Here is a 24,746-nt window from a genome sequence, read left to right on the forward strand (position 1 = left end):
AAAACAAACACAAGCTTAAACATCGAAAACATAAAACAAGTTTACAATGATTTAAGAAATACACCAAAACAAGTATTTAAAAATAAACACAGATCTCTGTAGAGGGAGAAAAAAGCCTGAAACTCCATTCTCCCCCCCCACACCCCACCCCAAAATCCCCCCTCCCCCCCCGCGCCACGCAGCAGGCCCCCGAAGAAAAAAACCTCCCCCCCCCCCCCCCCGCCAAGATTCCTGGTCTCCCATTTCCCCTTTCCCCTCCCCCTCTCCCCCGCCTCACCAGCCCGGCGGAGGGAGCGAGGGCGCGGCGGCAAGGGCGAGGGGAGGCAAGGGCGAGGGGAGGCAAGAGCGAGGGGAGGCTAGTCGCGGATGCCGAGCAGCAGCTTCGTGCGCCTGCGGAGAGGCGCGAGGGGAGAGGAGGGATGTGGGGGGGGGGGGGGGAGGGGGAGGCTGGCATCTCAAGCGACCTCCACCGCTCCACGAGTCTGTCCAGTGCACCCACTGGCCAGATGCCGGGCCTCGGAGGCTGAATCGAGCGCCGAGTCCGGCCGACCTGGCACTGCTGAGGTCACGCCTGCCTGGGGCGAGCCGAGCTGTTTTTCACAGCAGGCTGGAAGTACCTCGCCAGGCCGGGCCCGGGGGGCTCGGAGGGACCGTCCCCCGCGGTTCGTTGCCCCGCCAAAATGTGCCGCTGGGTCGTCTTCGTGTCGCGCGACCCCGTCACGCTCGCCGACCTGCTCGTCAAGCCGCAGAATTCTCTCGTTCGCCAGTCCTTTGACGCAAAGTACCATCCCGGGTTCACTTCCGTCAACAATGCGCTGCTGAACGGCGACGGCACGGTGTGAGGCACAATGGCTAGACGTCCACACACCAAGAATATCACGGTCCGTTCGCCTCTGCTCTCGCTTGCAGGGCCTTGCCTGGTACGTCTTCGGCAAGCCGTACCTCTACAAGAGCAACGGCGCGCCCACTGCGCTCTCCCCTCTCCCGCCCCACCTGCGCGCATTCTGCCGCCGCACCATGAGCAGACGCGGGGCACTTCCCGACTCCCGTTCCCTCCGCCTCTCTCCCAGGCCCAGCATGGAGCGATCTGAACCTCCTGGAGCTGGCGAGCTGCACCGCCTCCCCTCTCGTCTTTGGGCATGTCCGGGCCGCCTCACCAGGGACCAACACCAGCCGCGCCGACTGCCACCCCTTTCGCTTTGGCCGGCTTACCTTTATGCACAATGGCCACATCGAGGGCTTCGCCAGCTTCAAGCGGGCCATGGTCAATCTTCTGACTCAAGAGGCGTACCTCAACGTCACGGGCGTCACCGACACGGAGCACGCCTTCGCTCTCCTCCTCAGCCAGCTGCGCGACCCAGGCCGCTCCTCCTCCTTTTCGCGCGAGGAGCTTGAGGACGCCCTCGACGAGATGATCCGCATCGTGGCGAAGCTGCAGGCGGCGGCCGGCGTCACCGGAGGCTTCACCACGCTCAACCTAGCGCTCAGCGACGGCGAGACGCTGGTCGCCACGCGCTACTGCGACAAGTGGCCTGAGACGCCGCCTCCCTCGCTCTACTTTTGCTACGACCGCAGCGAGACGCTCCGCGCGGCACTGCACCAACAGACGGGCGGGAGTGGTGGGCCGGGTGACGGCTCTAAGAACGCCGGCGGAGGCGACAAGGAGGCGGCCGCGCTCCTCGACGACCAGGCAATGCGGCCTTCTGGGGTGTGCGTGTGTGTGTGGAGGCAGTGCTTGTGTGACGTGCCGCATCACCGCTGTCGCAGGAGAGCGTGCACTCGGTGGAGGATCGGAGGTGGAAGGAGGACGACGCTCACCTGGCGCCGCGGCCCTGTCGCTACCTCGTGGGACGCTCCCCTGTCCTCACGCATGCAGCTGCCCCGCAGGCGGCGGCGAGCCGTGAGCCGGCGCTGCGGGCTCTCCTGGTGAGCTCCGAGCCAACGGTACTGGAGCAGGGCATCAAATGGCGACCCGCCTTCCGTGCGCATGCGGCGATGCCGCTACCCCTCCACACGTTGCCACCGTGACGAGCAGGTACCCGCTGCCCGCCAACTCGATGCTCTCCCACACGCGCAGCACGGGCAGCACCGACCAGCGCTCGCGGCCGAGGCTCAAGGCGATCGAGATTCCAGACACCTCCGTGCGCAGCCCCCAAGTGGTTGAGGGGTGGGCGATGCGGCCGCGAGCAGACACGGCCTCGAGCGTCGGGAGTCTGGGGTCTCCGACGCTGAGGGACTGACCGAGAGGGTCCTCGTGAGAATTACTCCGGTCCAGTCTCACGCTCACGGAGCTCGCGACGCTTCTCGCCACAAGCGCCACGTCGGGGGAGTGTGCAGTGTGGTGTGCTGCGATCGCAACATCTCGGACTCGCGTCTGCTCTAGAGAGCCGTAGCTCCGTCTCTGGCGGAGCGCGCCCGGGCTGTGGCCTGTGTGTGTGTGTGCCACCACTGTGGGCGGTCGCTGGTCGGTGGTGGTCGCTCGCGCGTCCCGCGCTCGCGGCCGGTGTGTGGTGTGTCGCGTGTCGCGGCAGGCGGCATGCGGGCGCCGGGCCGCGAGAGATCTCGCACATGACATGCACATGCACATGCAACATGGTGGGGCGCGCGCCGCCGCGATCTCATTATTTATATTAATAAATTATAATGTCATTAAATATTTCAAACGAGCATGACGAAAAGTGGAAGAAAAGTGGACTCGCACTCGGGACAGCGGGGCGACAGATAGCGAGGCCGGCGAGATCACAGAGAACACCGCACAGCCGCTCGACCGCTCATACAACCTCAAAGGACGGGGAAGATACTCTAGAGGCACACACACAAACGCTCACCGAGAGATACCGCTCTGGGTGGTCTCGGCAGAGGGACTTGCCTCCCCCCCCCCATAACAGATTTCACGGTCTACGCACACCAAGAACACGCGCTCCTCCGCAAGCTACGACACCTCGGCGCCGGCCGGGCGAATGGGAGCAAAGGTAAAGCCTCCGATGGTGTCAAAGTTGCTGCTGATCAAACCCCACATATTTGCCACGCCGTCCGTCTTGATGCTCAGCTCGCCTCCCGCCGCCATCTGCAGGTCTCCCGGGCCTGCAACAACACTCGATGTGAAGGAGCGCCGTTTGCGAGTGGGCGGGAGAGTTGGGAGGAGAGAGTGGCACACGGGCGCCTGGGAGCACACCCCTCTCGTCCGGCATCGATCGCTCGATAATCTCGAGCTGGTACTCGAGAAGCTGCCTCCGCTCGCTCGGCACCGCCGCCTCCGCCCGCTCAGCGGACAGCCCGAGGGAGGCGGACGCCTCGGCTGCCGCACCCAGCGCATCCAGCTCCGCCCGGACGGCAGCGGCCTCTGCCTCGAACTGGCGCAGCTGCGCGCCATCCCAGCACGCAGCGCGAAAGAAGGCGCGGCCCGGAGGAAGGGCGGCGCCGTTGCGCTGCGCCCCGTCGGGAAAGTCGATGTAGAAGCGGAGCGCGGATCTGCCGCAGCGGTCGGGCGGCTCGGCTAGCCAGCCGCCCGGCCGGGCCTCGACGCTCACCTCACCTTTAGGGCCGACAAACGCGCCCGCTGAAGCGAGGAGCCGCCTCGCGGGGCAGCAAGTTGGCTCCTCGACGGTCCAGCGAAAGTCACCACTCGCGACAGGCTCGTCCGAGAATGTGATCTCCAACGGAACCGCAAGGCGGGCGCCGCCGCTCTGAATGTCGAGCGTCATCCGCCACGCCGACTGGAAGAGGAGTGGCTCGGTCCACGGTTCCGACCAAAACGAAGAGCCACGGCGAGTCGGCGTCAGCGCGGGCCGGAGCGCGTGAGGTTGCAGGGCGAGGAGCTGGGCAGAGAGCATGCGAGGGGTCGCACCGGTGAGCGTCGTAAATGATTTAGAAAAACAGCAAAAGCAGAGCGTAAAAACGGTCTATGCACGCGCTCCGCCCTCGGCCGCTGCCGCCACCGGGAGCGGCGACGGCGAGCGGAGCATGGACGATCGGGTAGCGAGGCCCGCGTCGAGGCGCAAAAGGCAGTGACAGTGTGCGCGCGCGGCGCGGCTGGCGGCTGGCCGCTGTCGCTGTCGCTGTCGCTGTCGCTGTCGCTGTCGCTCACACGATCATTTTCACACAAGCACTTCTTTCCTCTTTACCATCCACATCTCTGTCGGTCTCGGGCGCCCCACATCACAGCCACAATGCATAAATCTCATCTTCCGTCCTGGATTCGCCTCTCGCCACTCTCGGATACGTTCGCAGGTGGCGAAGAGGCACGTGTGCGACGTGGCAACACAGAGCCTTGCACCCTTTCGCCCGTCTCATCACTGCCCCGGCGCCCACGCCTCGACCCTCTTGGGCAGCAGCTGGTTCGACAGGTCCTCTCCGTGGCCTAGGCCGCCGTATTCACCCTGGCCCCAGGTGAAGACAGCGGCATCGGCGGTGATGGCGAGGCTGTGGCTGCCTCCAGCCGACACAGCGACGACGCGCTGGTCAGCAAAAGCCTCGACCTTCTTGGGCAGCAGCTGGTTCTGCGTGTCGCCGTGGCCCAGCCGGCCTCGCCCTCCAAGGCCCCAGCTCCAGACAGCTCCGTCGGCGGTGATGGCGATGCTGTGGCTGCTTCCCGCCGACACAGCGACGATGCGCTGCTCAGCAAAGGCCTCGACCTTCTTCGGCAGCAGCTGGCGCTGCAGGTCGCCGTGGCCTAACCGGCCAGAGCCTCCCTGGCCCCAGCTCCAGACGCTGCCGTCGGCGGTGAGGGCGAGGCTGTGCTGGTCTCCAGCCGAGACTGCGATGACGCGCTGCTCAGCAAAGCCCTCGACCTTCTTGGGAAGCAGCTGGTCCTGCCTGTCGCCGTGGCCCAGCTGGCCCCAGCCTCCCTGGCCCCAGCTCCAGAGAGCGCCATTGGCGGTGAGTGCAAGGCTGTGGTGGCCTCCAGCCGACACAGCGACGACGCGCTGCCCAGCCAAGGCCTCGATCTTCTTGGGCAGCAGCTGGTGCTGCGTGTCGCCGTGGCCCAGCCGACCTTCGCCTCCATAGCCCCAGCTCCAGATAGCGCTGTCGGCGGTGAGGGCGATGCTGTGTTCGCCTCCTGCCGATACGACGAGGACGCGCTGCTCAGCTAAGGCCTCGACCTCCTTCGGCTGCCACTGGTCCTGCCGGTCGCCGTGGCCCAGCGCGCACACGCCTCCCTGGCCCCAGCTCCAGACACTGCCGCCGGCGGTGAAGGCAAGGCTATGGAATCCTCCAGCCGACACGCTCACGGCGCGCTCGCCACCCAGCGTGGAAGGGAGGCGGGTCGGCGTGTTGAGCCGCGGCACGCCCTCGCCGTGACCGATCAGTCCCGGCGTCCAGTTCTCAGCCGTTCCGCACGACGAGAGCCGCCCCTCGCCGTCGATGAAGACGCTGTGCCAATATCCTGCGGCAGCCCTCGCCGGCGGGTTGGACTCGCACAGCAGCGCCGAATAGCACAGCCACCGCACGGCGCAGCCCTCGCCCTCCGGCAGCGCCGGCAGCTCGAAGCCGCGCTCTCGCGCCCACAAGCGGATGGCCTCCAGCGCAAGCGAGGCGTGGAAGAGCAGCGAGACGGCCGCGACGCGAGCGATGTCGGCGGGGTCGCAGCGAGAGATGGCGCGCAGGAGGAGCTCCGTGGGGAGGTCGAGGAGGCGGGTGGGCTGCGGCGCGTTTGGCGAGGGAGCGGCGGAGGAGGCGGCGGCGAGGCGGCGCGAGCGGCGGCGCGGCGGGGTGGACATCGCGAGGAAAAGAAAACCGAGGTGGTCAGGGGGTAAAAAGAAAAGCCGCGCGCGCACCGTCCTCCGGCGCGATCAACGCAGCCCACTGTTACGCATTTCGCTGCTCATCGCGACCGCCACCAAGATGCGGTACGGCTCCCTCGCCTGGACTTCTCCGCCTGCCGCGCGACGGCTCGTCGCCTGGCTGGCCATGACGACACCGCCGACGCCGCTCGACCTCAGTGGCGACGGCGGCTGCCTGATGACGACGCTGCGAGAGCCGCTCCCGACCGCGGCGCGCGCGTCCTCTCCCTCCATCCACGATTTATTGATTTTATATGCCCGAGAAATCTCAGAGAGAGATTTTTAGCAATACCAAACAAATCTAACACTCACACGTCATTTGGGGCCTGGAGCCCTGTTCACGCGCGCGCGAGACGTGCAGACAGGGTTGCCAGGTGAGAGCGAATGGCGCGGTTCACGCCTCGCACAACAGACAGAGAGAGAGATGCGCTCTGCATGGTGGGACGTGTTTGTGTTTGTTGAAATCTCTGAGAAATCTCTGAGAAATCTAGATTTTTAGCAATACCAAAGTTTGTTAATCTCTGTGATCAGTGATGCTGAGATGGTGTGAGTAGAGGGTCGCGACAGCGTCCTAATCTAAATAAAATCGTCGGTCACTCTGCTGCACGCCGTTTCAGATTTTTTCTCGTCGGGTAGAAAGAAAGAAAGAAAACAGAGAGAGGGTAGAAGATTTTCACAGGCGAGCCCGAAAAAGAAACCCGCGGCCCCCCAAGGAGAGCACGCTCCACGCCGCCCTCGACCCAGCCTCCGCCGCTGGTTTTGCGATCGTATGCGGAAGTTAAGCCTTCAATTGCTGCTCGCGGCACAGCCTGTCGCTGCTTCGTGGTGGCACCGCTCGCCGCCGCCGCCGTCGCCGCCGCAGCCAATCCCGCAGCCACTGATAGAGTCCTGCTACGACCTCTGCGGCGGCTCAGGCGTCTGCCCGGGCTTTTGCGGAGCCGGCCACTCGTGCTGCCGCACTTACTTCCCCGCAGCGGGCTGCCCCGAGGTCTCTTGCAACGGCTACCACTGCTGTGTGCCTGAGGCCGCCAGCCCGGACCCGCCTCCGTCGCCTCCGCGCTCGCCTTCGCCGCTTGGCCCTCCGCCGCCCATCTCGCCGTTCACGTGCGGCTGCCAGTGGACAAAGAAGTGGCACTGCCCCGGCGAGAAGTCTTCCGGGCCGGTCGCTTCGCCGCGCGGATGGGAGGTGCACATGCAGTGCAGCGGCCGCCACGCGCGCCCTCTCCGCCTCTCACAGCGAGTCCGCTCTCCCGGCCATAGGACCCGTGCTACGCCTTTTGCTGCAACCGGCCGCCGCCACCGAGCCCTCCGCCGCTGCCTCCCGCCCCACGCGACTGCTGGGCGGGCTGCGGCAGCGTGGCCGGCCCTTGCCACGGCTTTTGCGGCGGCGGGATGGCGTGCTGCCGGCCGGGCTTCCCCGCCCTCGGCTGCCCCGGGGCAGAGAGCCTCTCGGTGGTGGGCGCGAGGTGCGAGGGCTACCACTGCTGCGTGCCAGAGGCGCCCTTCCCGGCGCCGCCGCCGCCGCCGCCGCCGCTGCCGCCGCCGCCCACGCCGCCGCCTCCCTCGCCGTCGCCGCCGCCGCCCGCGGTCCCGTTTGCATGCAACTGCACGTGGGTCGACGACTTCTCGTGCCCAGGCATGCCGCAGGCGGGCCTGCTCGGCGTCGCGCACGACGACGGCAGTGAGTGCTACGCCTTCTGCTGCAACAAGCCGCCGCCGCCCTCGTCGCCCTCGCCCTCGCCGCCGCCCTCTGCGCCGGGCAACTGCTGGGACGGCTGCGATGGGCAGGGGCCGTGCGACGGCTGGTGCGGCCAGGGGCACGCCTGCTGCCGGACTGGCGTCTTCACCCTCGGCTGCCCGGCGACGGCGTGCGACGGCTACCACTGCTGCGTGCCAGCGGTGCCCTTCCCAGCCCCGCCGCCGCCCGCGCCGCCGCCGCCCTCGCAGCCCCCCTCGGCGCCGCCTCCCTCGCCGCCGCCCCCCTCGTTGCCGCCCGGCGCGCCGCCGTCGCCGCCGACCGCGCTCAACGCGATGCTGTTCAACACGTCGTTTGGGCTCCCAAACATCGAGTACGGCGAGGGTGACGGCCGCGTCAACGTGTTCGGCATACAGTGCGGCCACGCGCACGTCGCCTCGTACAGCCTGCACCCGACCTCGTCGCCAAACTCGTCCGCCGCCGTCGAGCTGCGCGCCGAGGTGACGGGCGTGATGGTCGAGTGCGTGTGCGAGTGGACGGCGGAGTACTACTACCCCGGCACCGAGAACCTCCTCGCGTACGAGTCGGGGACGGTCCAAGTCTCGTCCACCGGCGCGGGCCTCAGCGCCACGCTCGGCTTTGGCGGCGAGAACAGCACCGGCGACGGCCTCTGGGGACTCGACGTGGTTCCCGTGCTCGAAGAGTGCTCCGGCGCGTTCCCGATCTCGCTCGACAAGTTCACGACGCGCAGCACCAACGTGGTCGCCGGCGTCGCCAGCTTTGCGTTTGGCGGCGACGCCCTCGCCGACGGCATCGTCGGCCGCCTCACGCTGGCGATGGACGAGGGCTTCTGCGCGTACTTGATGCCAAAGGTCTACGCGACGACCGCCGAGGAGGTCGGGCCGCTCCTCGGGCAGCTCAACGGCCTCCTCGGCTCGACCGCCCAAGGCACCGTCGACAGTGTCTTCGGCAGCACCAACGCTGGCGTGCACAGCGCTGCGGCGGCGACGGGCTCCTACCTGTCCAAGAACGACACGGCCCTCGCCTCGGGCGTGGACGCGGCGCACGACCTCCTCGCGGCGCAGGCCGAGCAGCACGAGGCGGAGCTCGCCGCGGCGCAGCAGATGCTCGCCCAGCAGGCAAAGGCGCACGAGGACGAGATCGCCGCCGCCGCCTCGTGGTGGAGCTCGTGGACCGGCGGCGGAGGAGCGGCCTCGCCCGCCCCGCCGCCCAGGCCGCCGCCGCTGCCGCCCCTGCCCGCGTCGCCGCCGCTCCACGGGACGCGCAACTGCTGGGCGGCGTGCGGCGGCGCGGGTGGGCTCTGCCCTCTCTTCTGCGGCGACGGCTGGGCCTGCTGCTTGCAGGGCGAGGAGCTGCCCGGCTGCGCGCTCAACAACCCCTGCGTCGGCTTCCATTGTTGCGTCCCTGCCGCCGGCTTCCCCTCGCCACCGCCGCCCTCGCTCCCTCCCTCTCCGCCGCCCCCGCCGCCCCCGTCGACGCCCCCGCCCCAGCCGCCTCCGCCCGCCGACTGCTGGGGCGGCTGCGGCGGCGCCGGCCTCTGCAGCGGGTTTTGCGGCAGCGGGCACGCCTGCTGCCGCACCGACAGCCCCTGGACAGCAGGCTGCCCGGCGCAGTCGTGCGTCGGCTACCACTGCTGCGTGGACGCGGTGCCCTTCCCGCCGCCGTCATCACCCCCCTCGCCGCCGCTGCCTCCCTCGCCTCCCTCGCCGCCGCCCTCGCCGCCGCCGCCGCCGCCCTCGCCGCCGCCTAGCCCGCCGCCCAGCACCCCTCCGTCGCCGCCGCCGCCGCCCTCGCCGCCGCCGCCGCCGCCACCCTTGCCGCCGCCGGCCGACTGCTGGGGGCAGTGTCAAGCGGCCGGGCTGTGCCCTCAGCACTGCGGCGTCGGGCGGGCGTGCTGCAAGACTGGGTGGCACGCGCTCGGCTGTCCTGACGCCATCACGCCCGCTTGCGAGGGCTACCACTGCTGCGTCGACGCCGTGCCGTTCCCGCCCTCGACACCTCCGTCGACGCCGCCGCCGTCGCCGTCGCCGCCGCCGCCGCCGCCATCGCCGCCGCCACCCAGCACGCCGCCCTCACCGCCGCCGCCTACGATGCCCCCACCGCCCTCGCCGCCGCCGCCCTCGCTGCCGCCCTCGCCGCCGCCCTCGCCACTCCCACCCTACGCGCCGCCCTCGCCACCTCCTCCCTCGTCCCCGCCGCCGCCGCCGCCGCCGCCCTCTGTGCCGCTCGACTGCTACTACCACTGCAATGGGCAGGGGCCGTGCGACGGCTGGTGCGGCCAGGGGCACGCCTGCTGCCGGACTGGCGTCTTCACCCTCGGCTGCCCGGCGACGGCGTGCGACGGCTACCACTGCTGCGTGCCAGCGGTGCCCTTCCCAGCCCCGCCGCCGCCGTCGCCGCCGCCGCCGCCCGCGTGCGACCTCGCCTGCCATGACTCGACGTGCCGCAAGCTCTGGGCGGCGGGACTCCAGTGCGCCGACACGCTCGACCTCTGCGGCCAGGCCTGCTCCGCGTGCTGCCGCTCGGCCGACGACCCAGCCAGCCTCGCGCCGATGCAGCGCGCCGCTCAGCGCCTCGTTGCGGAGGGCGACGCTGCGGCGCGCGAGCCGCAGGGCCTCATCGGCGCACGGGCCCTGCTGCTCGGCGCGGCCGCGGCGGCTGTCTTGAGCGCTGCGGTGTTGCGGCGCCGCGCCGCCAACGCACGGGCCGCACCTTCCCCGGATCTGCCGACGCGCCGTCGGCGTCGCGAGGTCCGGCACCCCCTTTTCTGAGGGGTTGGCCCTACGCGCTGTCCCTGTCCAAGTATGAAGAGAGCGGTAGCAGTTGACTCTGACTCTTGCTGCTGCACTTGAGGCTTGGGCGTGGGGAGATCACCGGCGTCGAGGGGGGAACCAATCGGTGCGGACCGCGGTGGTCGTCCGCCATTACTTTTTATGCATATAACCGAGGCGTGGCGAGCACAGGACTGCCTGCGTCTCGTTAATTTGCGGTCTCGTTATTAACCGGGCGAAAAAATCAATCACCCGTCTTGTGTGATGTCGCCCTGAAGCTGAACGCTGAAGGTGCGTTGGGCCGCGCGCTCATCGCCAACGGCCACGCAGTGCTGGGTCGCTGCAGCACGACGGTATAGACCATACTCTATAGTCGTAGCGGTCAAGAGAGGGAGTGACGCCGGGGCGACGTGGCGGAACAGATGGCGAGGGCGAGTGAGGAGGCGCTCGGATACCGGCAGCCGTGCGAGCTAAAAGAGCAAGAGCCGCCGAGCGGAGTAGCGAGACCGCAACTGGCGACACGCGATGAGGTGGGAGGGGTAGTGCCGGGGCTAGGAGAGACGGAGGGCTCGCCCCCGAGGCACGGCGCGTGGGTAAGAGACGCCGAACTCCAGGAGGATCCGCTTACACGCTTCCTACTGCGGTGGGACGAGCGTTTGAAGCCGGGACAAGGGCGCTGTCAGACAGAAACGGGACGCAGGTCATGATGCTTGGGCAAGAGGATAGAGCCGCTTGGCTCGGAGAAGGGCCGTGAGCTCAACGCGGAGGTTGCCAGGATATGCCTCGCGCTGCACAGAGCGCGGCCCTTCACGCACCTCGCTGCGACGGATGGAGGGAGAGACATGCCAAACAAGTGGGTGGGGGATAGGTTCGTGCCTCGACCAGTTGTGTCGTATGGGGTGTACGAAGGGCCGGCCCGATTCGGGAGACCCGTCGAGGGATCTGGACAGCTCGAAGGCGGGGACGATGAGCTGCGGCTCGGTCGCGTTTGGGCAGGGGCTGTGGGGCGGCAGACTCTGCCAGACGACTGGCAGGTGATAGACGCGGAAATGTACGCGGTGCTGGCTTACCTGCGTAAGATGGCGACGGCGGAAGATGCGGCGGACAGGAGGTGCCTCGTCTTGAGCGACTGCAAGCCCGCGCTACAGCAGATCGAGGCGGCGTACCGAAAAGGCTCTCTTGAGGGGCTCAGGGAGTGGGGCATTAGAGGGGATATGCAGATATCGCGCCCAGCTCGAATCTGTCACGTTCCTGTGAGTACCGAGCCACGCGGGGCGCGCTAGCAACCCCTACGCCGACGCCGCGGCGACGGCATACATGGGGGCCAGCGAGATTGAGGATGCCACCGCCGTCATCCGTGAAGCAGTGAGGACACGCCCGTGCCTGTACACGGACCGCCGGAGGACGGCAGACAGAGAGTGGGGGCGGGAGGTACTGGACCGGAGGACCTATTACGCCACACGCGGCCACACGAACGAGTGGGTGCGGGGACGGCTCGGCGAGGGGCTCACGGCGGGGTCGCACACGGCAGGGGTGACGGGGCCGCTGTGGAGCGATGTGGTCAGGGGAACGACGAGACAAATGGGACAAGCACCAGCGATCAAGGATCAGCACAGCGAGCGCGAGATTGAATTCGCCGACGTGGATGATCACAACGTGGTGACAAAGACCGTCATGGGAGTGCGGGTGCGGCAGCAGGCGGGGGTGCCACACGGAGCACACCACGAGAGGATCATGCGGGGAGAGGCGGGGAGAGAGACCCCGGGCGCCGCCACAAGGAGCGAACTCAGGGGCTGCCTCGTCTGTAAGGCCGTGAGGGACGCGGCGAGGAGGGCGGCACTAAAGCGAGACCCGCTGTGTCCGATCGTGCGGAAAGCCGCGCAGCGATGCCATGCCGAGGAAGAAGGGACCGCCGCCGCAAGTGCCGTTGACAAAGTTGGGTCCAGTATTAAACTCGTTCAGCTGCTGTCGGTGCAGTCCCACTGCCGCCGCTGCCGCTGCACTAATGCTGGGGGCAACTAAGGACTCTCACCGACAGATGCACAGGCTTCTGCTTCTCCCCGCCGACGACCGCATTGATGTGCACCTGGGTTATGTACGAGCCGTCAACCGTCAGCGAGCCCCGGTCATCATTGATGACAAAAGTCGCGTCCTCAGTCATGACATTGACGCTCAGGTTGTTTGGGCGCGGCATTTCAAATGCGATGACCGGTATTCAGCTAATTTAGTCTCCATCGGCGAGTACACGCTATTGCTGTGCCGCAAGCTCTCCTGCGCTGATGGGTGGAAGTTACTCTCATCTCTCGCCTCGCGACAGGGAGGTAGGTAGGTAGGTAGGAAGATGAAGAACAGTCAGGCTCGGACTGGACAGGTGCCGTGTGGTCAGGAAAAGAAACCGGGGGTCCGGGACCGATGTGCGATGAGAGGGGGGGCACAAGAACGTTGAGTGAGAGTGAGAGAACAGAGTACACAGTTGGACCCCATTTACTGCGGTCACTCTTCAGGCAGCGCACTCCCATTTGGATGGATCCGTTTCCGTCGAGCACTGCTTGCACGTGCCGTCACACTGCGGGCAAACGGTCAGCCAAGTGCCACAAACACGTCTCGGATAGTAGGGCATCGCGTCGCAGTACTCTTTCTCGAGGAGCCAGTCCGGCCGTTTCAGCTTGAGCTTCTCCTGGAGCATGTACTCGGACGTCTCTAGGGATCCCTCCCCCCAACCCGAGTTGAGCGAGAATGCCTCGCCGACAATGTGAAGTCCCTCGACCGGCTCGAGCACTTCCGCGTAGCGTTCCCACCAGCGAATGCCAGCACGCCAGAAGTGCGTGGCGAAGGTCTTCGTCACCGGATTGTCGGCGTGCCACACCCGGTGCTTGATCTCGGTCGGGGTTGGGATGCGCACAGTCGTCATGTTGCTGATAAACTGCTGCTCGAGCAGCACCCTCATCCGCTCCCAAAAGGTGCGGGAGGCGGGCACGTACGTCTCGTCCTCCCTCCGCTCTCCCGTAATGTCGCCGATGAACTTGGACGGGTCAACGCAGTTGGCGCACTGCGAGGCGGTCGAGGCCGTGCAGCTCTTGAGCTGTTGCTCCTCTGGATCGGCGCCAAAAGTCCGCTCCGGGTCGCTGGTCGTGTAGATCTGCAGCACCCCCCCCTTGCCCTCGCACTCCGGCGGCGTCTGGCTAGCTGTCTGCTGGGTTCCAGGATACCAAGCGAAGAGCTGCCCGAGGGCATTGCTTGAGGTGAAGCGGCCCACAGTGTATCCAGCAGGGAAATCGGCATTCCAGCGGGCGTCGCTGCCGGTGTGCCGATCATCGACCTGCGAAGATGCTTCCCCTCCGACCACATCTTCCGGGAGCGCCTGCTCCCACCAGCGTTCGGGAAAGGCCATGAACGTCTTCATGAGCGAGAGGCCCCCGATGCTTTCGGTCAGGCGTTCGATCGTGCTTCTCAGGTTGAGCTCCGGGCTGATGCTGTACTGAATCCGCTCCAATGGTGCCTTTGGTAGGGCTAGGATTGCCCGTTTGGCGCGCACGACGAAAATCTTGCCCGTGAGCGACGTGATGCCTGAGCACGGCGACGTGACTGTCTCTCCGAACGTGAGCTTGTACGGGTGAGAGCTCCGTCTCGGCTCATATTCAACAGAGACGAGCTCTCGGTGATGATGCACGTTCGCCCGGTCGTTCCTCCACCCACCGGGTGCCTTGAACTCGTCGATGAGGCGGCGAACGAGTTCCTGCATCCCCTTGAGCGGCCGTACAAAGTAAGTCGGCGACAGGTCCTCAGGCTGCGCGAGGTTCCAGTCGTGCTCCAAGTAATAGCCCGACATGCAGGACTCGAGTTCGTTATTCTCGTGAGCGCTGTCGACGGGCGTATCCGAAGTCCAGCGGTTCAGAGACTCGCCCCAGCGCGACTGCTGCCATTTCGCTATCGCGGGAAATCGGCCCTCGCCGTTCTTAAGCGTATGGTCCGCATCCGATGTCAGGTCGGCATTGATCCGGCAGCTCGAGTCGCAGGGCTGGCAGTTAGACTTGTTTTTCGAGGCGAAGATTTCAGGCGGACAGGCTGGGCCCGACTCGGTAAACGCGCAGTGCTTCATCATCTTGGACATCTCGCTCTTCTTGGTGGCGCTGATGACATAAGGGAGAATTCCATTCCAAGTCGTCTCGGGGCCGGGTGAGGGTGCGCTCGCGGCGAGGAGGTCACTGGCCTCAGTCGCGGGCGGCATGCACTGATTGATGTAGACGCCGGCAGGAAGAGTCCTGCTCGAGCAATCAGCCGTGATGACGTTCGCCTGGGGGATCTGGCAGTTTGGGTTCTTCGTACTGTCGCAGTTCGTCTCCGTCCATTTTGTGTACTGGGAGCGGTTGGCGAGGACATTGCGGCACCACATCGGGTTGCCTGGCTCATCAGTCCCTTGCTTGTAAGTGGCGTTGCCATTGTCCCACTTGCCAGTGCCGGCATCAGGCCGAATTGGCGAGCGCCAAGGGTTCTTGTTCATAAAGAAGGGCCCGACTTCAATGTCAAGTTGGTCGACGATGCCGAGCATCAAGGCGTCGGTGGAGCGGATGCGCATCCCACCGAGTTCGGTGCGCGGACGTTTCGCCTGCTGGGGATCGTCAGTCCATCCTTCCTTGTCCAACTCAGTGCATCCAATCGCCTCGGAGATGAAGCGGCCGCCGTCGAAACCAGTCCTCTCGTAAAGGTCGATGCTAGCGGTCTCCGACATGTCATCTTCCTTGTAGTGGGCAGAAGAGAGGCGCCAACCAGTGTACGCGCCAGCGATGCCTCCACCGACGATGACGACATCCTTGTACTCGGTCGCGTCCGTCTCGTCCTCTTGCAGCCGGCGCAAGGGCTTGGTGGGCTGTGCTCTGCTTCCGTGGCGTGCAGCGAGAGCCACGAGGACGAGTGCGGCGAGAGAGGCGGCGAGGACTGCAGCAGAGGCGTGCCGTTGGCGGCGAGGAGGCTCGGCTCGGCACAACATGTGTCGGAAGGATTCGAATCGTCCTGTCAGGACTCCAAGTGCTCCAAGTGCTCCTGTCAAACCGCGCGGCCGACTTTCACGCGACGAGTTTTGTTTTGCGGTACCCCGGAAAGGAAAGGGCAGATTAGCGCTAAGTAGAAAACTGTGGACAAGATCGATGTTATACTCACACATGAAACTCACACATGAGATAAATAGTAGGCACTGTAGCCGTGGACCATCGCAGTAGTTGTAGCCGCAAAACGTCAAACAAAAGCTGCCGGTGCCGCGCGGGAGCCGTCGCCGCGCTCGATCGACGGCGCTTGCGCCGCATTGAGCTCGCGCAGGGCCGCCTCGATGAGCCGTTCGGCGAGCGCGCGGGCGGAGCCGGGAGGCGCGAGAGGCGCCCCTCGGCGGCGCGCACCGCCTGCTTCTGCGCGTGCAGCGCTGCTGGCGCAGCTCGAGCGCCTCCGCGGCCGTCTGGTGGCTCGCCGCCGCCGCACGCGCCGCCTCCAGCTCCGTCAACAGCGCCGCGACGGCTTAGCTGTATCGCGGGTTCACATAAGGCGACTTATGCTGCATGCAGGGTGCTGTTTTTTGGTGGAAAGTACGGTGTCGATAGAGCCGTAAGCGTAACGCGCGGTTTGCGTTTTTGGGTTTCACCTGCTCGACACCTCGCGTACTCACGCCGCGCGTTCTGATACGCCTCGTACTCACGTTCGTTCTGATACGCCTCACTGGCTCACGCTCAAACCCTCACCGGCCCCCGGCCCCCCCGCTGTCCCCGAAGTGGCGAAGATGCCCGAAACCTCCGAGATGCCACATGCCACACAAGACGTACTCGCTGACTAGTGACACACTGTATCTCCCGAAACACCGGCACGCCAACCGCCGTACTAGCGCGGCCACGGTGGGGGTAAGGGAGGGGCGCCGTGGAGTTGCCAGGGCGGGAAGTAGGGCAGAGGCGGCGGGGGAAAGTGAGGCGGAGGCGGCAGGGGCTGCAGCCGAGGTGGCGGCCAGGCCTGGTGGGCGAGAGGCGGTGGCGGCATCCACAGCGCCGGGTACGGGAGAGCTGCTGGGTACGGGAGGCCAGGCGGGAGGACAGTTGCGGACGGCGCGGCGGGCGGAGCTGCGACGGCGGCCGGCGCCGCTCGTTGTGCAAGCGCGGAGGCCGGCGCGACGACAGCGACCGGCGCCGCTGCCGCTGCAGGCGCGGAGGCCGGCGCTGCTGCCGGTGCTGGTCGCGCTTGCTTGGCGGCGGGCGGCGCACTGCAAGCGCCATCCGGCTGCGCACGCTTTCCGGCAGCCACGGACGGCGCTTCCTTGGCAGCTTGCTTGGCACGCTTCTTCTTTGCCTTCTCCTCCTCAGCCTGTGCATGCGACCGGATGAACGCGTCGTCCTGCACTGCTGTAGCGTGCGGAGCGCGACGTGAGAGCGGAAGACCTTGCGGCAGGCCGTGCAGACCCACCCGCGCTGCACCCCACCGAAAGCGACGCTGACAGCCGCAGAGCTGCTGCCGCCCGCCGCAGCCTTATACACTGCCGCCCTCGCCGTCTCCTCCGCCAGCCGTGCCGCCGCCGCCGCCTTCTCCGCCGCCGCCGCCTTGTCCACCGCCGCCGCCCTCTCCTCCTCCGCCGCCTTCTCCGCCTCCAGCAAAGCTTCATCAATTTTGGAGGGTTTGGCCCTTTCCCCCTCCGTAGAGGCTGCGGCGCTCCCACCGCCATGCTCGGCCGAGTCGGCAGCCACGTCCAAGCCCTGCAGATCCTCGAGGAGGTTCTGGGACACGAGGGACGGCGCTTTCTTGGCAGCTTGCTTGGCACGCTTCTTCTTTGCCTTCTCCTCCTCAGCCTGTGCATGCGACCGGATGAACGCGTCGTCCTGCACTGCTGTAGCGTGCGCGGCGTCGAGCTCGGCCATGTGCATGGTGTGTTGCGCGAGCGCGACGTGAGAGCGGAAGACCTTGGGGCAGGCCGTGCAGACCCACTCGAGACGGCAGAGCGAGATGCGGAGGTTTCCCACCGCCTTGCGCAACATCGCGGTCGTCGCCTCGTGCCCCACCGCGACTTGCCCGTTGACAGAGAGAAAGACATCGTTGACCTAGAACGGAGCTGCAAGCCTCGGAAGCGGCACGCGACTGCGACGAGAGTGCGTGCGGGTGGGAGGGGGGGGAGCGCCTCGATGAGGCCCGACTTGGCGGCCAAGCCCCCAGCCGCGAGCTTCGTCACGCGCGGCCTGCGAGGGCGACGTGGTTTGAGTGGTCAGCGCGCGCGGGAGACGGCAGAGAACGGCGCGGGCAGCTGGGAGGCGGGGCGCGGACCAACCGTTGGTGCTTGCGGCTCACGAGGCGGATCCCGAGGACCGTGTCCGTCGTAGGCTTTGACAGCACCACGGATTTGATCTCATTGGGCGCGGGCTCGTACGCCGCCGACTGCGCTGCGACCGGCGTTGACGCTGCCAATGGCCGGGCAGTGGTCGCAATGCCGTCGGCGCGCGAGGGCGCCGGCTCCGCTGCCGCTGCCGCGTTAAGGCGCCGCGCGCCGTCGGCGGCGGCGTAGACGACGTCCTCCCAGTCGGACAGGTCGAGCTGAGCAGCCCCGACAGGTGCACTGAGCCGCAAAGACATCGCCACGAGGGCGGCGATGTCCTTGCGTGTCACCGCGACCGAGGTCTCGCCAGAGGAGGGTGAGGGCCCGGTGACGGAGATCTTGCAGGAGGCCACGGCCTGGGGCGCAACGCCAGCAGCTCCACCCTCGCCCCCTGGACCGTGCGAGGCCCCGACCGCTGTCGGCATCGCTCCGGCAGGAGCTGGCGCCGCCGCGCCGCCGTGAGCTGCGCACGCCGCCGGCTTGCGGTCCTTGGTGAAGTTGTAGATGAGCGGGCTGGGCTCGCGGGGAAGAGGCGCCGCCCCTGCGTCGGCGTGAAGGAGAAGCCCCTGCGCGCGGCGGGCGGTGGGGCGGCGGCCCGGTGAGAGCAGTGGGGCGGGGCGGGAGCCCGGGCGCGGCGTTCAAAGCGGCTCGCCTCTTCGCGACGGACGAAGTCGCCGCCGAGGCCGGGGTCGGCGGCTGCAGCGGCTGCGGCGGCAGGACTGCTGGCAGCCCTCCGAGCGGCGCAGACGTCGCCGCGAGCTGGCTCGGCGAGCAGCCGAAGCGGAACTGGGCAGCTGGTGCGAGGGCGGAGAATCCGCGAGTCCTCGAAGATACGGCCGGTGTCTTCCCTGCCTCGTCGCTCCCGGGCGGTGCCGGGAAGGAAAAGGTTGGCGCCGGCGCCGGCGGTGCCGCGCTCAAGGCCGCTGCGGTAGTGGATCCGAAGCAGAAGCTGCGCTCTTTGCTTTGCGCGGCGCTTGGAGTGTCTCTCGGCGCAGCCGGCTTGGTCGAAGACTTGAAGAGCATGCTCGTCGCGGGTGCACTCGCAAAGATGCCAGCTGCCGGCGCCGGCGCCGCGGTTTGCCCAAAGAGTGGCTGCGGCGTTGCCTTCTCCGAGCTGGCGACGGCGGTGACGGCGGTGGCGGCAGCCAGGTTCACCTGCGCCGTCCGCAGCGACGGGTCGCCGTGGTGGAGCGCCAGCGATGAGGCTGCCGGAGCAACATCTTCAGCTCTCGCCGCCAACTGCCCTCTGGATGTTCTGGCAGCGGCGGACGGTGGCATCGGAGGCGCGTTAGGCTGCACGTTGACAGCGGCGGGCCAGAATGGCGGACCCATAGGCCCGAGCACCCCAGTGAGGAAGTTGAGGAGCGGAGGCAAGCGAGGGTCGCTCGATGGGCCAGCAACCTGTTCCAGCGCGACCACCATCGCAAATCGCGCGCAAGAGGAGCTGCTTGGCGCCGCGCCAAAGAAAGTTGGTTTGTCGCATGCAAAAGAAAGTCGCGAACATCGATCGCACGATGCGCGGCGGCTTCGAGCCCTCCCCAACCTGAAAAAGAAAATCCGACTGCGTACAATCGGAATTCTCACTTTGGGACACGGGTGGTGGTGGTCCTCGGGTGGTGTTCGGACTTGGGCTGTCAAACCGTCGATTTCTGCGATTTGTGCGAAGCGCGCGATTTCTGCGCGGAGCTCGCCGTGGCCCCGCGCGGCCGTACCTACTCGCGTTTTCGGCCCACCACCCTCGACCGAGCTCACCACCATCGCGTACGCACGTTTTATCGTGTGCGCGACGCGCTCGATCACCACCGCGGTGGCGACAAGAGCGCCTTTTCAACACGCTGCGATGGCGGTGTGCAGCACCAGCCGTCACGGCTTCCTGCGCCGCGTTGAGGCTCGCCGAGCGGGAACGTAGGTCGACTCGACACGGCACGGCCCCAAACATCCCACGTCGCGCTCGCGTTCTGCCAGCTCTCTCCCCGCAGTCGCTGCTGCTCACGCTCTCGCCGCGCGTCTCCTGTGCTGCACGCCCACACGTGCGCCGCCCGTCCGCCGCGCGGGAGCGAAGCGCTCTTTGGTGGCGACACGAGCTGCTGTGCCATCGACTCTCGGCAGCCAAGGGATTCTGCCAAAGACATACTCCGCCTTTCCCTGACAGGCCGTCAAACCAAAATGGCAAGGCTACCCTCGCCTCGCCGGCAAGAAGACTGCCGGAGACGTGTGCGCATCGCACGGTGGCTTATATGTGCCCAGCTTCCGAGCGTCAGCAGCCTGTGAGATTTCGCAGCTCGATCAGCGCTCCTCACACACCAGCCGGCGGTGCCGCAGCCGACACACCGGTCACCGCTCACAGAGCCGACACGCCGGCGCATCTCATCTCTATGTGGACGTGCAGCGCGCAGCGCAAGCGCTCTCAAGCGAAGGAGAAAACTAAAGATGCTCCTCATTAGATTTCAGTTATTTTTTGCCTCCACTACGATACTGTGCGCACTGCCCGAGGCGGAAAAAACAGCCACTGCCTCAACTGCCGGACGGGCGTATTTGCAGGCGCGTTGTGTGTCGTGAAACGCCCGTCCCTGGAAACGTTCAGAGGTAGGACGACCGGTCGCCGTGCGCCTTGCATCCCACCGACTCATCGTAATCGTGCGTCAGCTCATCGTCGCCCGCTTCGATTAATGCGCGCGTTCACTATGTTGCGAACGGGCTCGGGCTGGTAGAGCGAGCCGAGACGCGATGCACGTTGCACAGCCGCGCGTGCGAGAAATACGCGTGGCAAATCTCGGGAACTTGCACCGCATACACACCGTTGCCCGACAGGCAGCAGGTGCGCACCGGCCGTCGCCGCACCGGCGACCAGCGCTCTGAAGTCGGCGAGCGCTAGCCGCTGCTTGACGAGGTTGGGCCAGCGGTAGGCCCTCAGGCTTTTGGCTCGCCACCGAGCAATGTGTCGCCGAGCGATGCGCCGCCGAGCGAAGAGAATGGCGCCAGACAGACATAAGCTCGGTCTGAGGTTCCGCCTAGATGCACGACGTCAGCGGCGCGCCGGGCAAACGTCTCGTGACAAATCATTTCCCTGCGCCACCAAAGAGCGCTTCGCTCCCGCGCGGCGGACGGGCGGCGCACGTGTGGCCGTGCAGCACAGGAGACGCGCGGCGAGAGCGTGAGCAGCAGCGACTGCGGGGAGAGAGCTGGCAGAACGCGAGCGCGACGTGGGATGTTTGGGGCCGTGCCGTGTCGAGTCGACCTACGTTCCCGCTCGGCGAGCCTCGACGCGGCGCAGGAAGCCGTGACGGCTGGTGCTGCACACCGCCATCGCAGCGTGTTGAAAAGGCGCTCTTGTCGCCACCGCGGTGGTGATCGAGCGCGTCGCGCACACGATAAAACGTGCGTACGCGATGGTGGTGAGCTCGGTCGAGGGTGGTGGGCCGAAAACGCGAGTAGGTACGGCCGCGCGGGGCCACGGCGAGCTCCGCGCAGAAATCGCGCGCTTCGCACAAATCGCAGAAATCGACGGTTTGACAGCCCAAGTCCCAACACCACCCGAGGACCACCACCACCCGTCCCAAAGTGAGAATTCCGATTGTAACATCCAGCTCGTGAACGTCAGGCCTTGACAACGGGCGATCGCAAAATGCGCCGCGACTTCAAGAGGCCTCGCGATAACGAGTCGTACGGGCAGAGCAGGTGGCGGAACGGCGAGCCTCGCTGGCGCGACGAGCGGCGGCGCAACGAGCCATGCCGGCGCGACGAGCCGCGATGGCGAGACGAGCCGCGAGGGCGCAACGAGCGTGAGCTGCTGCAAAGACCATGGAACCGCCCGCCGCTGCCGCCTCGATGGGCGCCTCCGCCGCCTCCGGGCGGTCCGTCGCCGCCGCCACCGCCGCGAAGGACAGGTGGTCCGCCGCAGTCGCCCTCACGCCGGCCAAACCCGGCAGTGCGCAATGAGCCGCCCTCGTTTGGCCGCTCTGCCGCCGTTGGTCAGCTCAACGCCAAGCAACTGAGCTCCTACATCTCGAATGCTGGCGGCGTCGACGAGCTGCTCGGGCTCTTTGCTGCCCACAGCGCGAGCTTGAACCACATCCACGCAGGAAATATGTGGAACAAACTGGGCAAGCAGCGCATAGCCGAGCAGCGGCACGAGGAGCAGCTTGAGCGGCTGGTGCGGCGCACGATCGCTCTCGTTTCGTCGTGCAATGCGCGAGCACTGGCGAACATCGCGAACGGCGTGGCAAAGTGCCGGCAGCCAGTGAGTGTGGTGCGCCCGCTCTACGCGGCGGTGGCGAAGGCGGCGGTTCGCGGCGGGCTAGATCGCTTCAACCCCCGGGACCTAGCCAACACAGTGTGGGCGTATGCGACAGCGGGCGTGGCTGCAGACGCGCTGTACGCGGCGGTGACGGAGGAGGCGGTGCGCGGCGGGATGACTGGTTTCAAGCCGCAAGACCTGGCCATGACGGTGTGGGCGTATGCGACAGCGGGCGTGGCTGCAGACGCGCTGTACGCGGCGGTGGCGGATGCGGCGGTGCGCGGCGGGCTGGCTGGCTTTACGCCTCAGAATCTGGCCAGCACTGTGTGGGCGTATGCGACGGCGGGCGTGGCTGCGGACGCGCTGTACGCGGCGGTGGCGGATGCGGCGGTGCGCGGCGGGCTGGCTGGCTTCAACCCTCAGGCCCTGGCCAACACGGTGTGGGCGTATGCGACAGCGGGCGTGGCTGCAGAGCCGCTGTTCGCGGCGGTGGCGGAGGCGGCGGTGCGCGGCGGGCTGGCTGGCTTCAAACCGCAGGAGTTGGCCAACACGGTGTGGGCGTATGCGACAGCGGGCGTGGCTGCAGACGCGCTGTACGCGGCGGTGGCGGAGGCGGCGGTGCGCGGAGGGCTGGCTGGCTTCAAGCCGCAGGACTTGTCCAACACGGTGTGGGCGTATGCGGCGGCGAATCGGTGTCTCCCTTCGCTTTTTGCTGATTGCTCGCGCGTGATCAGCGATTCTCTCGCGCAAGACCCAGCGAGGTGGGGCATCGAGAACCGCGCCCAGCTGCACCAGTGGCAGCTCTGGCTCTTCCTGGAACACGGTGCAGAAGCGCAGCAGTATCTTCTCTCCGACTCCCAGCGCCAGCTTTGCTGTGACGCCATGCAAGCCCAAGGCACGCAAGTGAAGATCTCCGAGTTGCAACGCTCCGTCGCGGATTCCCTCGCCTCCATCCAGCCCGGCCTCGAGGAGGAGCATCTCGAGCCGTGCACCGGATACTCGCTCGACTTGGCGCTTCCCTCCTCACGCATCGCGATCGAGGTTGACGGCCCGTCTCACTTCCTGCGGCCAGACAGCCAAGGTGTGCGCGCGCCCAGCGGCACAACGATGCTCAAGCGGCGGCTCCTCGCGGCTGCTGGCTGGCGGGTGATCAGCGTTCCATTCTACGACTGGGATCGCTTGAACACGGCCGATGAGCGTCAAGCCTACTTGGAGCGAGCGGTCGGCCCCCCGTGCGCGGCAGCTCCACAGGCATCGCCAGGAGGATATACCTCGCTCCCCAGCTGCAGCAGCCCCTTGCCAGCCCGGTCCAGCAGCCCGAACGCTAGCCGCGCACAAGGGCCGGACTACGAAGCTGACAGCTGCGGCAGCCCCAGCGGCAGCCCCAGCCCCCAGCATGAAGAGGGATGGACCTCCCTCGCGGCCGGTGCCTCTTCAATGGAGCTGAGCCTCGAGGTGCGGAGCGAGGTGGAGCGGTACGCGCTGACCGAAGGCCGCCTGAGGAGGCTCGTGGAGGAGCGAGGGAAGGTCTTTAGCGCCACAGTGGCCAGCACGGTCGTCGACAGGCTTTGCGGATTCATCGTGGCCGCCAAAGGCATGAGCGGCACGGCGCACTACGCGCTGCAAGCGACTACAGAGGTCTCGGCTGAGGAGGCACGCGCCAACGTCAGGACTCTGCACAAAAACTTGGAGAAACAGGTGCAGAGGCGGCAGCGGCAGTGGAGTTGAGTGAGGTGTGCCATGGTCTGTCGGGAGAAGAAAAGTGTTTGGAAAAGGCTACAAGAAAAAGAAAAACGCCATGTATGGCCACTTCGCCGCTGGCCGCCTCAGCGATGCCCGCAAGCTCAGCTCCCGATGCTTGCTCCACCTCCTCTCGCCGTGCCGGCCGAGGCGACTGGCGCATCCGCTCGCACCGGCGGCGTAGCGGCTGCACGAAAGGCCCACGCGCCACGCCTGAGTGCACGTCTCGGCGTGGTGACAATGTGCGCCGGTGCGCCTGCGTCTGCCGAGCTCGCCTACCACCGTGCCATCGGCTTCGAGCGTGTCTTTCTCTACCTCGACGACGCGTCGGACGAGTACTGGCAGTCGCTGGCTCTGCCCGACGGTGGCGACGGCGTGGTGGTGACGCGCTGCGACGCCAAGTGCTCCAAGTGTTGCACGAAGTTCATACCCCCCCCCCACCCACCCACCCACACACCTCTCACCTGGCCACATCCTCTCCCCCGCCACACACACTCTTCAAAACGACTGCGTCACTTCCGAGGACGGTGTTCTCTCCGCCTCTGGCGTCGTGACCTGGAGCTGGGGCGAGGAAGAGGTGGCGGCCGCCACAGTGGCGCCGCTCCCTGACCGCTGCAGCAACATGTTGCCACTGTAGCAGCGCTCGCGCACCGACTCGGGCTTGGCATCCTGCCGCTGCAGCACGCGTTGGAGCCACGCGCGGTGCGAGGCGACAAACGCCTTGGCGGCCGGGTCGGCGGCCGCGCGGTGCAGCACAACGCGGCCGAGGTTGGCGCGCGTGAAGGGGTCGCGCTCGTCCGTGTCGGGCAGCCGCTCCGCCTCGTCGACGAAGCGCGCGGTGAGCTCGCCGGTGGGGAGGTGCATCAGCCGGACGATCCCGAGCAGCCGCTCCGACACGAGGTCGACCTCCTCCTCCGCGAGGCCGTGGACCGTCCCCTCCTACGAGGCGCAGAGCAGGCACGGCGCGTCAAGACGGAGGAGCGGGGCCGCGCGTCGACGCGCTCGCGGTGGCCGGGCCGTGCCCTCGTCGCCCGCTGGCTGTGCTCCGTGCGGCACCAAAAGGGGGGAGAGGCGGACCGAGGGGGAGAGGCGGACCGAGGGGGCGCGCGGGGGAGGGGGCGGGGGGCGGGGCAAATCGGCACACCGCGTCGCGAGCGACGAAGAA

General features: G+C 67.0%; 5 protein-coding genes across 5 annotated transcripts; 3 read left to right on the top strand and 2 right to left on the bottom strand.

Moving 5' to 3' along the window:
- Nucleotides 1–680: 680 nt before the first annotated feature.
- Nucleotides 681–2,240, top strand: EMIHUDRAFT_231191 (hypothetical protein; the record flags this gene model as incomplete). Its single annotated transcript, XM_005784314.1, has 5 exons — nt 681–836; nt 910–1,048; nt 1,161–1,708; nt 1,768–1,796; nt 2,036–2,240. The coding sequence occupies 5 exons, from the start codon at nt 681–683 to the stop codon at nt 2,238–2,240; spliced, it is 1,077 nt and encodes a 358-aa protein (XP_005784371.1).
- A 692-nt stretch (nt 2,241–2,932) lies between these two features.
- Nucleotides 2,933–4,095, bottom strand: EMIHUDRAFT_231192 (hypothetical protein; the record flags this gene model as incomplete). Its single annotated transcript, XM_005784315.1, has 3 exons — nt 2,933–3,084; nt 3,176–3,902; nt 4,090–4,095. 3 exons carry the CDS (start codon nt 4,093–4,095, stop codon nt 2,933–2,935), a joined length of 885 nt encoding a protein of 294 aa, XP_005784372.1.
- A 2,457-nt stretch (nt 4,096–6,552) lies between these two features.
- On the top strand, nt 6,553–10,442 carry EMIHUDRAFT_456159 (hypothetical protein; the record flags this gene model as incomplete). Its single annotated transcript, XM_005784316.1, has 9 exons — nt 6,553–6,594; nt 6,670–6,969; nt 7,044–7,235; nt 7,572–7,682; nt 7,854–8,659; nt 9,044–9,146; nt 9,372–9,476; nt 9,756–9,866; nt 9,951–10,442. The coding sequence occupies 9 exons, from the start codon at nt 6,553–6,555 to the stop codon at nt 10,269–10,271; spliced, it is 2,091 nt and encodes a 696-aa protein (XP_005784373.1). The 3' UTR covers nt 10,272–10,442.
- Nucleotides 10,443–12,594: 2,152 nt separating this feature from the next.
- Nucleotides 12,595–18,029, bottom strand: EMIHUDRAFT_468063 (hypothetical protein; the record flags this gene model as incomplete). The annotated part of the gene is made up of 3 exons (XM_005784317.1): nt 12,595–15,108; nt 16,682–17,335; nt 17,556–18,029. The coding sequence occupies 3 exons, from the start codon at nt 18,027–18,029 to the stop codon at nt 12,772–12,774; spliced, it is 3,465 nt and encodes a 1,154-aa protein (XP_005784374.1). The 3' UTR covers nt 12,595–12,771.
- Nucleotides 18,030–22,525: 4,496 nt separating this feature from the next.
- Nucleotides 22,526–23,635, top strand: EMIHUDRAFT_442039 (hypothetical protein). The gene has a single exon (XM_005784318.1). It carries the CDS (start codon nt 22,724–22,726, stop codon nt 23,567–23,569), a length of 846 nt encoding a protein of 281 aa, XP_005784375.1. The 5' UTR covers nt 22,526–22,723; the 3' UTR covers nt 23,570–23,635.
- Nucleotides 23,636–24,746: the final 1,111 nt, after the last annotated feature.

Source organism: Emiliania huxleyi (genome assembly GCF_000372725.1).
Source record: "Emiliania huxleyi CCMP1516 chromosome Unknown EMIHUscaffold_170, whole genome shotgun sequence".
Classification (NCBI taxonomy): Eukaryota; Haptophyta; order Isochrysidales; family Noelaerhabdaceae; genus Emiliania; species Emiliania huxleyi.

Coding starts and splice junctions, on each gene's coding strand:
- EMIHUDRAFT_442039 (XM_005784318.1), top strand. CDS start 22,724: ATGCAAGCCCAAGGCACGCAAGTGAAGATCTCCGAGTTGCAACGCTCC.